Source organism: Leiobunum rupestre, chromosome 5 (genome assembly GCF_980474605.1).
Source record: "Leiobunum rupestre chromosome 5, qqLeiRupe1.1.hap1, whole genome shotgun sequence".
In the NCBI taxonomy this organism is placed as follows: Eukaryota; Metazoa; Arthropoda; class Arachnida; order Opiliones; family Sclerosomatidae; genus Leiobunum; species Leiobunum rupestre.
In genome coordinates, this window is record NC_143388.1 from 23,030,930 (window position 1) to 23,046,719 (window position 15,790).

General features: G+C 39.5%; 1 protein-coding gene across 2 annotated transcripts; it reads left to right on the plus strand.

Annotated features, from left to right (window-relative positions):
- The first annotated feature begins 854 nt into the window (after positions 1-854).
- On the plus strand, positions 855-14,996 carry LOC149943843 (uncharacterized). Of its 2 annotated transcripts, none has more exons than XM_090174840.1 (5): positions 855-1,290; positions 4,426-4,770; positions 9,154-9,316; positions 14,433-14,677; positions 14,738-14,996. In XM_090174840.1, the coding sequence occupies exons 1-5, from the start codon at positions 1,255-1,257 to the stop codon at positions 14,903-14,905; spliced, it is 957 nt and encodes a 318-aa protein (XP_090030966.1). In that variant the 5' UTR covers positions 855-1,254; the 3' UTR covers positions 14,906-14,996. The 2 variants fall into 2 exon arrangements, with proteins under 2 accessions (XP_090030966.1, XP_090030967.1); XM_090174841.1 differs by having other exon boundaries at positions 867-1,084.
- The last annotated feature ends 794 nt before the right edge of the window (positions 14,997-15,790 follow it).

The window sequence follows — 15,790 nt, forward strand, 5'->3', positions numbered from 1 at the left end:
GTCACCGGCGTACGCTTTATCGCGTTGGAAATGGGCACCGCTCCAGCGGCTCCACTCATTGTGAACGCTTTTGTTATTATGAGCGAAATTGACCGGCAAAATGGTTTTTTAAAAGAGCGCGAAACGAAAATGGGAAGAGCGCCAATTTCAGCGCTCAAAAAAAGTTAAAAGAGAGGAGCACTTGCTTTACCGCTCAATAAGAGCGAAAAGCGAGAAGCAACTATTTTACCGCGCTAAAAAGAGCGAAAAGAGAGGAGCACCGAGTTTACCGCTCAACAAAGAGCGAAAACACAGGAGCGCCGATTTTACCGCTCAGAAAAAAGTGAAAAGAGAGGAGCGACCGCTCAAAAAAGAGCGAAAAGAGAGGATAGCCGATTTTACCGCTCAAATAAGAGCGAAAAGAGAGGAGAGCCGATTTTACCACTCAAATAAGAGCGAAAAGAAAGGAGAGCCAATTTTACCACTCAAATAAGAGCGAAAAGATAGGAGCGTTAACGTTACTGCTCAATAGAAGCGAAATGAGATGAGCGCCAATTTTACAACTCAAATATGCGTGAGCGTGAGCGGATATTAGGCGAGGGGTGAGTGAGCTGAGCGGCTCTTTGACGAAAATGCCTAACACTCCTTGGAATACTCGAGTTTTAGGGAACCAATGAGATACTGTGCTGATTAGAAATTTTTAGGGGGAAGGAGCTAACTGTACGACCGTAAGTCCTCATCGTCATCCTCCCCGAGTAGAAATAAATAATTCTTTGCCAGAGTTAGAAACGTGACTTCCCGAAGTTCCGTTGTATTTTTACTACTGATTATTATTTTGTTTGAGGGGGGTATGGATTGGACGTTTGTGGTAATAATTTTAGCCTCTAATTTGCATAAAATTGGGGGAAACAGAGCCTGGCAGTCGCGCCAACCATCCCGCTTTTGTTTTTTCGTAATCGAGGGTCGCCAGCCTTTAATTATCTGTTTAGCTTAGCCTCGTTTTAATGATATGATATCGCCCAGGCAAGTCGAGAACTTTTGAAAGGAGCGTATTTCACCGTTAACGCACTCGGAGAGAGGATATTAAACCATCGTCCGTTTCCTGGTTGATTGCGATTTTTTGTCACTTACATTACGCCGTATCTGTGCCGTTGCGAAAAGCATTTTCGTTCGCCAAGTTGAATGTTTGCATAAATTATGTAGCAGTTTGTTTGCTCGTTTCAAATAGTGTAGCTGCTGTCGATACTTGGATGTTGAACAAATTTTGCAAGAGAAATGCTGCTTTTTACAGTCATAGAAAACGGATTTAAAGTTAGTATGTTTTTGTAACTTTTCAAGTTAGTTGAATTTTAAGTAATTTTGAGACTGCACCTAAGGCGTGAATGCGTTTTAACAGTAGGTTTTTCCACTTTTTTGCAGATTTAAGCCATTTATTTATAAAGCTTTGTGTGGATTGCTTTTTTTGCTAAATTGTTTGTAAATAAGCTTTATATAAGGCCGGTTAAGCCACTCCACGAAAACTTGTAGTGTAGACGTAGTTTAATTATGTACATTGCTTTTACAAGTTATCTCGTTCACGTTTTCGAAGGATGGCTTAATCTTTATATTATTATATAATATAATAATAATATTAATACTAAAAATAAAAAATAGGGCTTTCACAAAGTAGTTTCAGGTTAAGAAAGGCAAAGTATCTAGTACATTTGGTGGAAAAATTCTAGCACGGATTTCGCCTATTTTTTGTTATATTAATCCATTTTAGAAATTTCTATTGCGTAAATGAAGATTATTTTTAAACTTGATTATAGCGTATTTATAGTATTACGCTCCTGAACGCTCATCAAATCGCATGTTTACGTCAACGTGGTAATCTCGCCATTACATGATCTATATTTAATCCGGACTCGCGGATTGTCTTAAGTTATGCCTCTCTAACCTTGAAGTACTAAAAGTAAATTATTACAAATGTTTCTAAGTCTTATCTATTTTAATTAATTAATCATCACTTCGAAATATGACGCTATTTTACAAAATTATATAACACGCGCGGATATACTAAAAAATTCAACAGTAAACAGGTCGAATAGTTCTTTTTATAAACTAACTTGGCGTTCTTGTTTAAATGTTGCTCTTACGTCACAGCCTCTTACTTTCACAAGCCTACTAGCGCGCGCTACAGTCGCGAGGAATATAGGTTTTTCTAGCGCGCACGTGCAAATCGCTCGTGCGCAAAATATACTAATAAAGCTGTGTCTTGTGACGTAAGAGCAACATTTTAACAAGCTGGGCAAGACCACTTTTTATTTTATAAAATCAACTATTCGAAATTAACAGCTACGATTTATCGGAAATATTTTGCCTTTCTTAAGGCTAGTTCCCACTTGGCGAATTTTCTAGACTAATAAAATTTTCGCGCAATGAAAATAGACGCGTTTTTTCGGTCGCTGGGGAAGCGGTTCTCACTTTAGCGCGAAAATTTAAAAACGCTGAAAACATAAAACATCAGTTCAAAATGAACCAAATGGATGTTCCTGTTGATAATTTCAATAAATAAACGATTCTATTCGTGAGATAATTACCTTTACTTCAGTATCTTGGTCAAGTTGGCTGAGCCACTTTTCTAAAGACCTAGGCTTAAAGGGAATATAACCTCAGGCATTTGGTGTGGAACACCAACGCTTGCAGCTCTGGCCGCTCTTGCCTTTGGCTTTAAAAATATTTGGCGCCACTGTACAGGGACATATGAAAAATTTAAGGGGTCTTCCGTAAAGATTGCTTTGCAGGTTATATTCCCTTTAATAAGTGACGGACGGGAGGGGAAGAGATCGAGGGAACGCGTTTTCTGATTGGCTGAAGCTTTTTATCGCCAGGGGCACGTCAAAATTCTAAGAATTCTTCCCTTGATAGTGAGAATTCTCACTATCAAGAGAAGAATTCCTTCTCAGAAATTTGACGCGGCCAAGGTGTGGACGTCAAAAAATAGAACATTCGCTAGATACCGCGGAGACGCGACTTTAGCGGCGAATAGGCGCTTAAATAAAACATCTTCTCAGAAATTGCCAAGAAGTAATATTTCCGACAGCCAGGACTCATAAGTTACTATTTATATAGTGCTTGTTGAAATATTAGAAAGCTGGAAACTTTACTCGAACATAACATCGGTTTTTTGCTAAGCCTTAACATGCCAAAAAAGTTACCTGGTTAGGCTGGTTAAAAGGAAACACTTGTTTCATACCGTACTGCAAAAGTAATACGTTTAGTTCTAAGGAATTAGTTTTCATCTTTTTCCGAAAGATAATTTTATACGAAATGAATTAACTCTGCCTCCATGAGAAGCCCTAAATTTGCCCGGTAATATAAAAATATTCCGTATAATTTTAATTATTTATACCATAAGAGGATGATAATAATAATAATATTATCTTCTTATACTTAGTTTTAGTAACATTTTATATTTTACCTTAAAATATATGATCGAAAATTAACATTAGTATGTTCCTTATACACGTGAGCCAACGCGTTTCTTATCTGACGCAAAATTCTCATGAGGGCAAAAACGCGTCTCCAATTGGCTTAAATATGACTTTTTGGCTAGCCATTCTAACCGTTTAACCAACCGGCCGGAAATAGTTCCTTCCCAGATGAATTTGGAGAAGGGAGTAGACACCGAGTATCTTTTATTGAAGCGTCCATTGAAAAAAATCGTAAATTTTATTCGCGAGCGTCAATTTTCAGCGCGAAAATTGTTTTTTTCGCTAAGTTGGAACTAGGCTTTAACATGAAACTTAGTATACTTCTCGCAAATTGTCCGTAGCTTCTGATATAAATGGTGGTAGAAATGTAAAATTCGTTGATCCACCAGAAACGTGGAAGTTCGTACTCCCTTTTAGCCATAGAAAATGTAAAGGAGGAATAGCAACTCATCCGATTTAGGGTCTTAAACTCTTAACGTAACTTTATCAGAAATTACTATTGAAGGCTCGGATAAGAAAATAAATAAAGATGTAATTAGGAACGTTCTGTAGGGGGCACGAACCCCCTTCCCCTCTGGGTGCACCACTAAGGCTTAAGCCTACTAGCTACCGGTAATATTAGGACTCAAGCCGTGTCTTTTAAAATACGTATACACCAGAAGTACCTCACGTTACCACGTAAATGTTTAATTTCAAAGCCTTGTTAGTTGCTATTCCTCTTTTACATTCTCTATGTTTAAAGTCGACCCTAGAAATCGAGTAAAGCCAATGTTTCGGAACGTGTATTTGACTTAATAAAGTTTATACACTCCTACACATTCCATAAAAAGTAGCATTAGTTTTCTCGTCTGTGGTTACTTGTACCTGCTTTCCCCAGAAGTGTCAGAATCAAGCACGCGAATTTGTAGTTTATTTTCCCACCTGTTTGGTTGTCGCTTCAAACTGGGCTGAAGTACATTTACTTTTTACGCAGATTTTACGAATTTCGAGCGAAATAATGACTAAGATTTTGAAAACCGTGTCCGATTACGTGTTGAAAACATTAGTAACGGGTGATATTTGGTTCCTTCGACGAAGCTCCTCTCAAGCCGCTCTACTCGCTAAACGGCACGAATTCGCTCAAGGCGACGCCACGAATTTAAACGCCAGAAGAGAGAATTGGCAACAAAGGGTGCGTTTAGCCACAGCTTATCGCACCCTCGACGCCTATGGATTGAACGAAGGAATTTGTAATCATTTAACGGCGTTGGCGCCATCTAGGGACGTGGACGGGAGCGAAGTCATGTTACTTATTCCTTACGGGTTACATTGGAATGAGGTAATTATAATTTTACTTCATAGGTTAGTTTTTGTTTATATACCATATCATTGAAAAACAAGTGTTTAGAACATACCCTAAGTAAATAATATATTTTTCAAGGGAAGTATCCCAATTGGCTAGCATTGCTGATAATAATACAGGGTGTTTTAAAAGGTTATGCAAAACTGTTAAGGAGTTGTAGGGGGTGAGTTGAGAAGTATGCCTGTTTTCACCCATTTTCTTACGATGAGTTAAGAGCGCGAGAGAGCTTCAAAGTGTGGCTTACAAGGCCCTGGAAGTAGGCTGCAACAAGCGCCAAAATAATCAGCTAGGCTAATACCCAAGGCACCACCTTAGACCCAAGTCATTTAGCGACTTATAATGCCTTTAAACAGGTGGCCGGGTTACAATGCGTAGGAGGGTGGTGGCAAGCCCTTCATGCCACGCGAGCCAACAGCCCCATACACTAACTATTACCGTTAACCTCTACAAGTTTTTTTATGGGAATGGGAAACCGAAGCACTCCAGGGAAAACCCCTTTAACCAGTGGGGAGAGAACTTGCAAACTCAACGCGGAAGGAGTAGTTAAGAGTTTCCACCCACTGCCACAAGCTGGGATCGAACCCGGCTCTTCTTGCTGCGAGGCGAAAGCGCTAACCACTCCGCCACCCCACCTCTAGCACAATGTGAAGGTACTGTCACGCTCTAGGGTTGGCAAGAACCAGCCAGACTGGTTTAAATCCACCTGGTTTGAACTAGTTTTAACCACCGAATAAAATACCTGGTTAAATACACTTTTTTTTAAATTAAACAAAATATTGAGAAATGAATTGGAAATATTGAAAAAACTAAAACTTAAGCTTCACTTTTTGTCGTAACTAATGAGAGCTAGATTTAAGCAATAGGCGATATAATAAAGTAACGTGGCCTTCTTGTTTTGATGGGAAGGGCCACCTTCCACTATGCTTCCATTAGCTTTCCCACCAAAGAGCCTATGAATTCAACCGTAGGCTTTAACTGTACTATTTCGTTATCCCATTTTAACAAGTTGAGCAAGCATATCTGACTTTATAATATCGCCTATTGGGGATCTTAAAATTGGTTTTGCGCGTGAAAATACGCTGCCATGTTAGAGTATAAAGCCCCATTTTCATGCTCGCTGGTAGCGGGTAAAAATCGACAAAATCCGCTTCCGCTACACACTTTTTCACTTTCCGCGTCGATCTGTTTCAAACAGATATTTTAGCTTTATTTTCACGCTTGCGAGTGGCGGAAGCGAATTTTGACGATTTTTACCCGCCATAAAATGAAATGAGTTCAACCACAGAAGGATACACACATTTACCGCTTGTATTAGTCCGCCTAGAATTTTCAAATTATAAGTCTCGTGCGTAGTTTAAACAAGGATCTTGGTTTAAACTTTGGTCAGAAGTTTCGCTGCCTACCGACTGAGTTTTAAATCGAATGTGTGAAAGCTGTCTGCTCTAGCCACACCTCTGCCACCAAATGACGCGTTGCCACATGGAAACTCGAGTTTAACCAGGCCCGTACTGGCCCAGTCGGCTGGTTGGCGATCGCCTAGGGCCCAAGGGGGCCCCAAATTGCTTACATTAAGTTTTTCATAAAGGTCCTTTAGACGCGTTTCAAATAATTGTGCACGTAGAATCTAGTACACTTTAAACGTTAGTTGTTGTCCTATAAAACTCTTTGAAGAGCGTACCCCCCCCCCCCCTTTTTTACAATATCCCATGTGGCCTCCACTCTTGATATTTAATTCCCCCTAACGGGTCCCCTCGCCAGGCAGTCGAGCTATGGACTCCCACACGAATATTCTCCGTGAAATAATCTATAATTCCTACGCATAGGAAAATGGGAGAAAAACAGGCATACTTTTCAATTCACCCCCTACAACTACTTAAAATATTTGCATAACCTTTTTTAACACCCTGTATTATAATTTTGATTCGATATTTTGAATTATATTCTGGTTTTCATTCAATAGAAGTGGAACTACTTCGAAATTCGCACCGTTTTCGAGTATTTTTAATCTTGAAGAACTTAAAAAAAATGGGGGAAATAGGTACTTTATGCAATAAAAATCGGGTCGACTTAGACTGTCTAAGACATAACGCCAATAAGCGAGTTTCAATAATATCTGACACATGCGCAGTTAGATGAAAAAGTACACGTGAATGATACTTTGACGTCATACTTCAGCGTAACCTGGGTAACCTATGACGTCAGCCTAAGCTTCTCTTTGTTGTGACCAAACTGACCATAGATATAAGAAATGTATTTAAAGGTCTAGATAAATTTCGGGGCGTCTAAGCCTAACATAAAATACGGAATTGACACCTAGCAGACACCGAGGAAGGCACGTGACCAGGAGCGCGAGGTCTCTTAGCATTTTAGTACTAAATGCTTGACCTTTCCGCAGGCCGTAGTCTTTAGACACCATCTGTTGGTGACTTTTAGTATAATTTTAAAGCCGGAGACAATGGCTCTCGCGACGATAGCACGAGCTTTCTTACCGATAGATAGCGCCTTATAAGGATAGCCTGCAGAAATTACGCGTTTCTGCTAGCTGACACCTCCGTATTCACTCCCTTTGAAATATTTTATCTAGACCTTTATGTACGTTTCCTATATCTATGGTTGTGACAAGTACCATCCTAATATTTTAAAGCCGATAGATGACAGCGCGTTTTCAAAATCCGCTTCAATAACTTCCGTTTCCCATCAGTAACGTTGTTCGCGCGTTTTTCGTCACTTCATATCTCTCGAACAAATGAATACTTGAGCATCCCCAACCCGACCGACCCAAAAGAAAATCGATTGCTCAACTACCAAAAGATATGATCTAAAATATAAATCACAAAGGAGAGCTACATCAAGATTTAATTTCAGTAAATATTTAAATCGTTTTTACTATAGTTTTGAAAAATGTTGTTTTCGCGCGGTTCATTGTACCAAACGTTTAAATATTTCAATTGAAGAAATACCGAATCAAAAGTGTTTCGACGGATATAACATTGCCTTGGTATTTTTGGGTTACACCACGATACACGAAATAGAGAAAAGTGATTGGACAATACTATACTACAACAATGGTAAATCGTTCATAGGACCTGAGTTCATGCTTACTATTGCATCGTACTAGGCCTATATTAAAGTAAACTATTAGCTAATCATCTTAAAGATAAGTTTCTTAAATTCAATTAAAAAAGCGAATCCTTAAATTATATTAAGAATTAATACCAACTAGTGTTGTAAGTCAGAAAATATTCCGGAAAATGTTTCCAAAAAAAATAAAAAAAGTTTTAATTCCATGATTAGTCTTAAATTGTCTGCCAATTTAAATAAAGTGGCATTTTCGCCACATTTTTTCGAATCTAAAAATAAAACTAAACCTCTAGACTAGCTTTAAACTGATTAACAATGTAACACTATTAATGTTTTGTAATATGTAATATCAAAAGTTAGATAATAACCAAAAGTGTGTCAATCTGACCTATTTCATAATGAATGTTACGAGCGAAATACAAGTTGGGAGGGGAGAAGGGAAAGTATGCCTTGGGGAGGGAAGGAAGTTAAAACCAACAAATAACGCCTCGTAGTGATAAATGGAGGAGCTAAGTAGCACTGGTGAAAGTTAGTGAATTTTTTGATTTTTCGTCGTTCTGTGGAAACGCTATCGCCATCTACCTACGATATAATACCATAGACTAAAAAAGATCCAGAAAGGCGACAATAAACCGTCTTTTATGTGGTCGATCTCGAGTCGAGCATTCATTCATAGACAGTATATATCCCTAAATGATATACTGTCTACGATTCATTAAACCTTTAGCATACGAAAGTACAGGGATTGTCACACTTTTGGTAATTTTGTCACTTTTGGTAATATGTTATTAGACGTTTTATATCGATAAAAAATTAAAAACATTAAAAACCCTTAAAAAATTAAATTTTTAGATTTCCGGAAATTTTTCCGTATTTTATTTTTCCGGAAAGTTACTAACACTAAATCACTAATACCAACTAATATCATATAACATCGGATACCTGTATTTTTAATAAAATATTCTGTTTTCAACGAAGTTGAAATTCATAATTTAAAAAATAACAAAAGAAAGCCAATTTCGGAAGATTTACTAATTTCAGGAGTGGGAGTTCAAAATTACGATTTTTAGTATCAAGACATTGGCGGCCACCAAATTTTTTTAGCAACCCCGAGTTTTGGCGGCTGGTTACGGGCCTGTTAAAGAAAACGCTTTTACGGCATACTTATAAATGGTTGTTACATATGATGATAGCTAGGATGGCTCTAAATGAAATGTTCTATTCCGCGAAAAAAGGCTAAATCGGTCCATCCACTGACGTTAACTGTATTTGGCGTAGGTAACCCCTGACAACCTCGTGGGCTTGAACTCCGACAACCAGTTGGTGGAAGGGAGCGGCGAGGTGGAGATTACTGCAGTTTGCATTCATCGAGGTGTTTACCAGAGCCGACCCGACGTCAGATCCGTCATGCATACCCATATGCCTTACGCCGCGGCGCTCTGTAAGTCACCGACAAAAATAACATCGTTTTCGTTCTCGCTTTCTTAGACAAGTTAAGAAGACCTTTTCCAAGGCGTACGTTAAGCTTAATACGAGTTGAGTTGGAAGATATTAGGCTTAAGGATACGCCTTGGTACGTCCGATACGGCAGACGCATTATCTGGGGGTATTTGGCGTTCTGAACTCCCTTTTTCATATTTATCCTTCGACTCCACTCTGATGGGATAATTATTTCCTTTTCGCTGCCCGTCTCGAGGAGGTAGGGCCAGAATACTTCAGAATATGGAGCAATAATATTAGCCATTGGTTGCCACCTAGGAGCAATAAACACAGCACTGCCCACGCCAGGAGAACGCAACCCGTCCAAAGTCAAAGATTTTCTTGTGTACAATATTCATTGGTTAGACCATGGATTAAATATTAACCTTACAGGGATAGTTCTCTGGGGTACAATATTTGCTCCAGACGTACCCTGGTGGCCAGAATTGTCAACGACCGGAAGTCTCGATTTTACCGATACACGGGGGGAAAATTGCAAAGGGGGTACAATCGCGATTGATGAAATTATTATTTTTGTAAACTTGTTTACAGTTTGAAAGCCTATAAACAATTTAACGAAAAATTAGGTGATATACATAAATGGCTTAAAAACAATATGAAAAAGGTCGCTTACAGTACTTATTTATTTCCCACATTTAACCAGGAAGCTACAGAGCCACTGAGGTACTGACCACGATTGAATATTTCAAATGTATAATTAAAACAAACCGTTGGAAAAATAATAAATTCTCCAAAAGCCGCCGCGAGTTGGCGACGTGTCAAGAAATCTTGTTCCGGATTTGTATCGGTAAAGGGGGTAAAATTGAGGGGACGGCAAAAATATCTGGCAGCCTCATTTGAAACAAACTTCTTCAACTCGTAGTATAGTAAAATTTATTAGAGAGAACTATCCCTGTCAGGTTATTTAATCCATGGTTAGACGCTTTAGCGCTTGCTGCCGTCGAAAGGGGATAAATTGTCTTCCTCCCCGCCCGTAAAACGTTCAGCGTAAAGGTTCGTCCAATGAAATTTGTACACAACACTGCGTTAGCGTGTTTAAAGGCTAGCTGCGTCCTCCTTGTGTTTGTTGCTCCTCGCGAAAGTTTCTCTGCTTTTTCAATAACAAAACGTAAACAGAGATGGCGATCGACTGTGACTGAAAAGTGTCACGAAAAATCAACAGTAGACGAATTTTTGTTACAATGGTGTGGGGTTATGAATAGATTCCCATATTTTTGGGTACAGTCCCGGTCAAACGTTTCCGGCCGTTTTCAATTGGCCACCATTTTGTTTCTGTTTGCGGTAGAAAGCCAATTGGGGATTCTTTAGAAAGGTAATGCTAATGAAAATAATAAGCACTAAATATTTAGATTGTATAACTTCAATGTGGCCAGAGCAAAACCGGAAATATAAAAACCCCACCAAGATGACGTCACTAAAAATAGTTTATTTACGATGAGTCTCATTCAACGCGTTACTTCATGCTGAAAATCTGCTTTCAAATTGTAAATCCGTTCAGATTTTTAAAAGTTATTAACAAAAAAGTAACCGTTTAAAACCACATTTAGGACTAATCGAAATGTTAAGTGCAACATTATCTATAACCCCGTTATTTTTCGCTTTACCTTAAGGTGTTAGCATTGAAGGTAATTTAATTCCACAGAAAAAAGTCAAATAAGATAATAATTAAGTTTACTCTATTTTTGTTTAAAGTAGTTAATATAAAATATTTTCTTATCGATTAAAAATTCTTATTGACTTTGGATTTGTATTTTTGTTGCGGGCTGATACTCAAAGGGTAGATAATGAAAATATTTAACTCGAGGCAACATAAAACGAGGGGTAAGACAGTCTCAGATAATCTGTACACCGAGTTCATGCATTTAGCACTGTTAAAGGTACATATTTTCAAGAGTTCGCGAGTTCCATTTAGCACTGTCAAATGTACGGCAGTGTGCCCCGAGTTCGTAGTGTCTTACCCCTCAACATAAAATAAAATAAAACAATATTTAACTCGAGGCAAAATTAAATAAAACTCTTTCCTCGTGCAACCATGGACCAAAATCTAAAGGGACTCACTGTTTAGGCCTTAAAAAGCACGCGTTAATACAGGGAATAGGAAAATCACGGTTTATTTTAGTTCAATGTGGACAAACTTGGCGTCGCCGAAGTCTATTTCCGGCGTAGTTTCGTAGAGACGTTCAATTTTGACAAAATGGCGCCGTTGTTGTCGGTTAAATGATTAGGCTTAGTAAGTTTTTGACCTTTTATTTTTGAAATTGGGCCTTTAAAAGTTTAAGTAATGGTAATTAACCATTGTGTTAACATAAAATAACCAGTAAGCCGCGTATGGCTGAGGTTTTTTAATTAAATGAATTGGAATCCATTTCATTTCTAAACTTAAAAAAATTAATGAACTAAGCCTAACCTATGCAGTTCCTAAAATGTCAGAGCTGAGGGCAAAACCAAGGAAGATTCTGAAGTTAATGTTTCAAAATCGTTTGCTCCTGTTCGAGGTTCATAATTATAATTGTTACTGTTTTAAAATGTTATTTTGTTTTGTGTTAGAGTAATATTTCCATTTTAACGACGATTCGATCGCGAACCTGGTGGCCGTGGTAAAATAAGATGTTTTATTTGCCATAGAAAATGGGAGGGGTCTTTAACAAAGGTGGCTCTTGGTATATACATTGTTTTAATTTGATCGCCCAAGGCATTTTGCTCAAACACTATATTAACTAGAAAGGTGCAATTTTCAGGATGTATACTATCGGGGACGGTCGTTGTTATTTGTAAATTTCAGCCAAATCGTGACATTTTATTTTTTAACGCTAGGTGGTAGACTAAAACTGTCAATGAACAAGTTGTAGAGCATACTCCAACTCTCGTGTTTCGAAAGTGTTGACAGGTTTTTTGTATGGAGACGCCTGTCTAGTAAGCGCAGCGTATATATAGTCTTTGCTATTTACGGCAAGGGAAGCTAAAATTCAAAATAGCCAAAGGATAACGTCGGCAGAGAGCCATTGTAGAATATTATAGTTAGACAACTTATACTCTATTTAGTGGACTTTAACCTCAATAGACGCTAGCATAAACTCTATTTATGGCTTATTCAACTTGTTAAAAGTTCCACGCGCGTCTTGATATTGTAGCGTAAACGGGCTCAACCGGCGCCGCCAGCAATAAGCACGAGTAGGCACGTGCCTACGTGGAAAACTAGAGGGGGCCCTATTTTTTCATATTTTTAAATTTTCTGTAGCCGAATTAATAGAGAAATGGCTGAAAATTTTCAAACTTGTGACTATCAATTAATAGTTATTAGTCTTTAGCCACATAATAATTTACGTTGTCAATGGCGAAACAGACTATTATTAAAAAAATGCATTAGGTAAATAGGTAGAGTCATACTTATGATTATTATGTTACTTATGGTTAAAGTAAATATATTAAAAATTGGTGGGCAAGAGGGGGCCCCAAATTGTAGTGCCTACGTGGGAAAAATTCCTGGCGGCGCCACTGGGCTCAAGCGATTTCGCTCGTGCTCCCTGAAATAAAAAAAAAAGCGCGAGCCTTTTACACTAAAATATTAAAGAGCGCGTGGAACATTTTAACAAGTTCAACAAGACATGAATAATTTATGCTAGCGCCTATTATATATCCCGTGCATGGGGGCAGAGAAGAACTTCCCTTGCCTCGGTCACACATTCCTGATTTAGGTGTCCATCATGTGCCGTATTCACTTTCACAAAAGTTTGAAATTATGTTTCACATAAGCGTGTGCCAGTTCTGTTTTCCCTTGGTTAATTTTAATTGTTTAACATAAGTGCGTGCAGGTCCGTTACGAGAGGGGAGCCGGGCCTTCCTGGAATTTTAATTGGCCCCACTTACGATTTTTGGAATAATTAAAATGAAACGTTAGTTTACCCTTTTTTATCTAGGCTAATGCCCTTGGCACCACTCTGGGCCTAAGTCCTCTAGTGACTTTTAATGCTATTAATTCAGGTGGCCGGGTTACAATGCGTAGGAGGGTGGTGGGAAGCGCTTCATGCCACGCGAGCCAACAGCTCCTTACACTCACTATTTCCGTTAAGCCTTCACAATTTTTTAGGGAACCATTGGGAAAAGAACTTGCGAACTCAACGCAGTTTGTTACTCCTGTTAATACAATGCGTGCTTCCTCAAATGTCTATCCTGGTTTACCCCAAATGTCTATCCTGGTTTACCCCAAATTTCTATCCTGGTTTGTCTCAAATGTCTATCCGGGTTTGCCCCAAATGTCTATCCGGGTTTGCCCCAAATGTCTATCCGGGTTTGCCCCAAATGTCTATCCGGGTTTGCCCCAAATGTCTATCCGGGTTTGCCCCAAACGTCTATCCGGGTTTGCCCCAAATGTCTATCCGGGTTTGCCCCAAATGTCTATCCGGGTTTGCCCCAAATGTCTATCCGGGTATGCCCCAAATGTCTATCCGGGTTTGCCCCAAATGTCTATCCGGGTTTGCCCCAAATGTCTATCCGGGTTTGCCCCAAATGTCTATCCGGGTTTGCCCCAAATGTCTATCCGGGTTTGCCCCAAATGTCTATCCGGGTTTGCCCCAAATGTCTATCCGGGTTTGCCCCAAATGTCTATCCGGGTTTGCCCCAAATGTCTATCCGGGTTTGCCCCAAATGTCTATCCGGGTTTGCCCCAAATGTCTATCCGGGTTTGCCCCAAATGTCTATCCGGGTTTGCCCCAAATGTCTATCCGGGTTTGCCCCAAATGTCTATCCGGGTTTGCCCCAAATGTCTATCCGGGTTTGCCCCAAATGTCTATCCGGGTTTGCCCCAAATGTCTATCCGGGTTTGCCCCAAATGTCTATCCGGGTTTGCCCCAAATGTCTATCCGGGTTTGCCCCAAATGTCTATCCGGGTTTGCCCCAAATGTCTATCCGGGTTTGCCCCAAATGTCTATCCGGGTTTGCCCCAAATGTCTATCCTGGTTTGCCCCAAATGTCTATCCTGGTGTGCCTCAAATCAACTTGGCCTATTTATCGCTTAATCTCTCTAATCAAGCCAATAAAATTGCTTATCTTTGTAACAGCATCGTTGAAAGACCCAACACTTCACATGGTACATCAGAATTCCTGCCGATTTTTCAACCGGATAGCCTACGATAGACACTACGGGGGCCTCGCGCAAGCTTCCGCGGAAGGAGATCGACTGGGCCAAGTACTTGGTAAGAAGGACGCCATGTTGATGGGAAATCACGGTGCCTTGACTGTGGGCAGGTCCACAGCCATTGCCTTCGACCTGATGTACTATTTGGAAAGAGCCGCAACTGTCCAAGTACGTTAACGTGATCTTCATTTGTCCAGTTGATGGTAAACCGTATTTTTTGGTTTCAAGGTATTGGCCTTGTCCACCGGAAAAGAGCTTGAAATTCTTCCACCGGAAGTCACCAAAGAAACGGAAGAAATGTTTTGGAAGGACGCTGATATCTACGCCGAGGCCCATTTGGAAGCGGCGAGACGAAAATTATTTACATCCACTCCAGAATTCGTCCTCGAGAAATGATATACCTTTATTTTTATATTGTAATTTACGGTCAAACGTCTGTTATGTATGCGAATATTAAAATCACTTTTATTCTTTAAAAACCATAAAATGCGTGTCTTTAAAGCCGAAACATTACATTTCAGCCGAGGGGCTAACCACTCTTAGAAAGTCTGTACACCGGATTACGCTTAGATTAGCACTGCCTGTAGAAAATTATAACGTGTCACTTAATTGGATAATGTACATGTAAATGTATTGTATCATATTCTTAGTATTTGTACGCGCAGTAAATAAAATTAATGTATATGTATTGTATATAAAAAAGACTGCCTTTTATTACGCGAGCAAGCGCGCTCCTCGTGATATGTAACGAGTCAGTCTCGATGTACGTTTTGAATTGAAAAGTTGTTTCAAAAAGAGGAGTCTTATCGAAATTAAAAATAACAGTTATAACGGAAATTTAACAGATTTATTTTCACCACAACGGCTTGTCTAAGTAAATCGGGATCCATGGATGGTTGAAACTAAAATTTCGACGTATTATCGCGTAGCTAATAGACTGTTTCAGTCCGGAATATTAGCTCGACGTTCGCTCTCCCCAACGAACCCAGCATAGGAAAAGAAAACAGTCCACCAAAGGAATCTGATTTCCATACTTCGGCACTCCCCCCTCATCCAATTTTCTTTATGGTGCCGAAACCCGGGACAACTGAAGATAGCTAACCATTCTGTCGCGAAATAACGTTAGAAAATCATCATGCCTGCCGATACAAATGCCGTTGTAGGGACGAACCAGACCACCGATACCACCGGAAACGCCTCGGATCCGAACACCACGGTAATCACCATAAACGCCGCGGATCCAACCACCAGTGGAGGCGGGTATAACAACGTTACTAACCC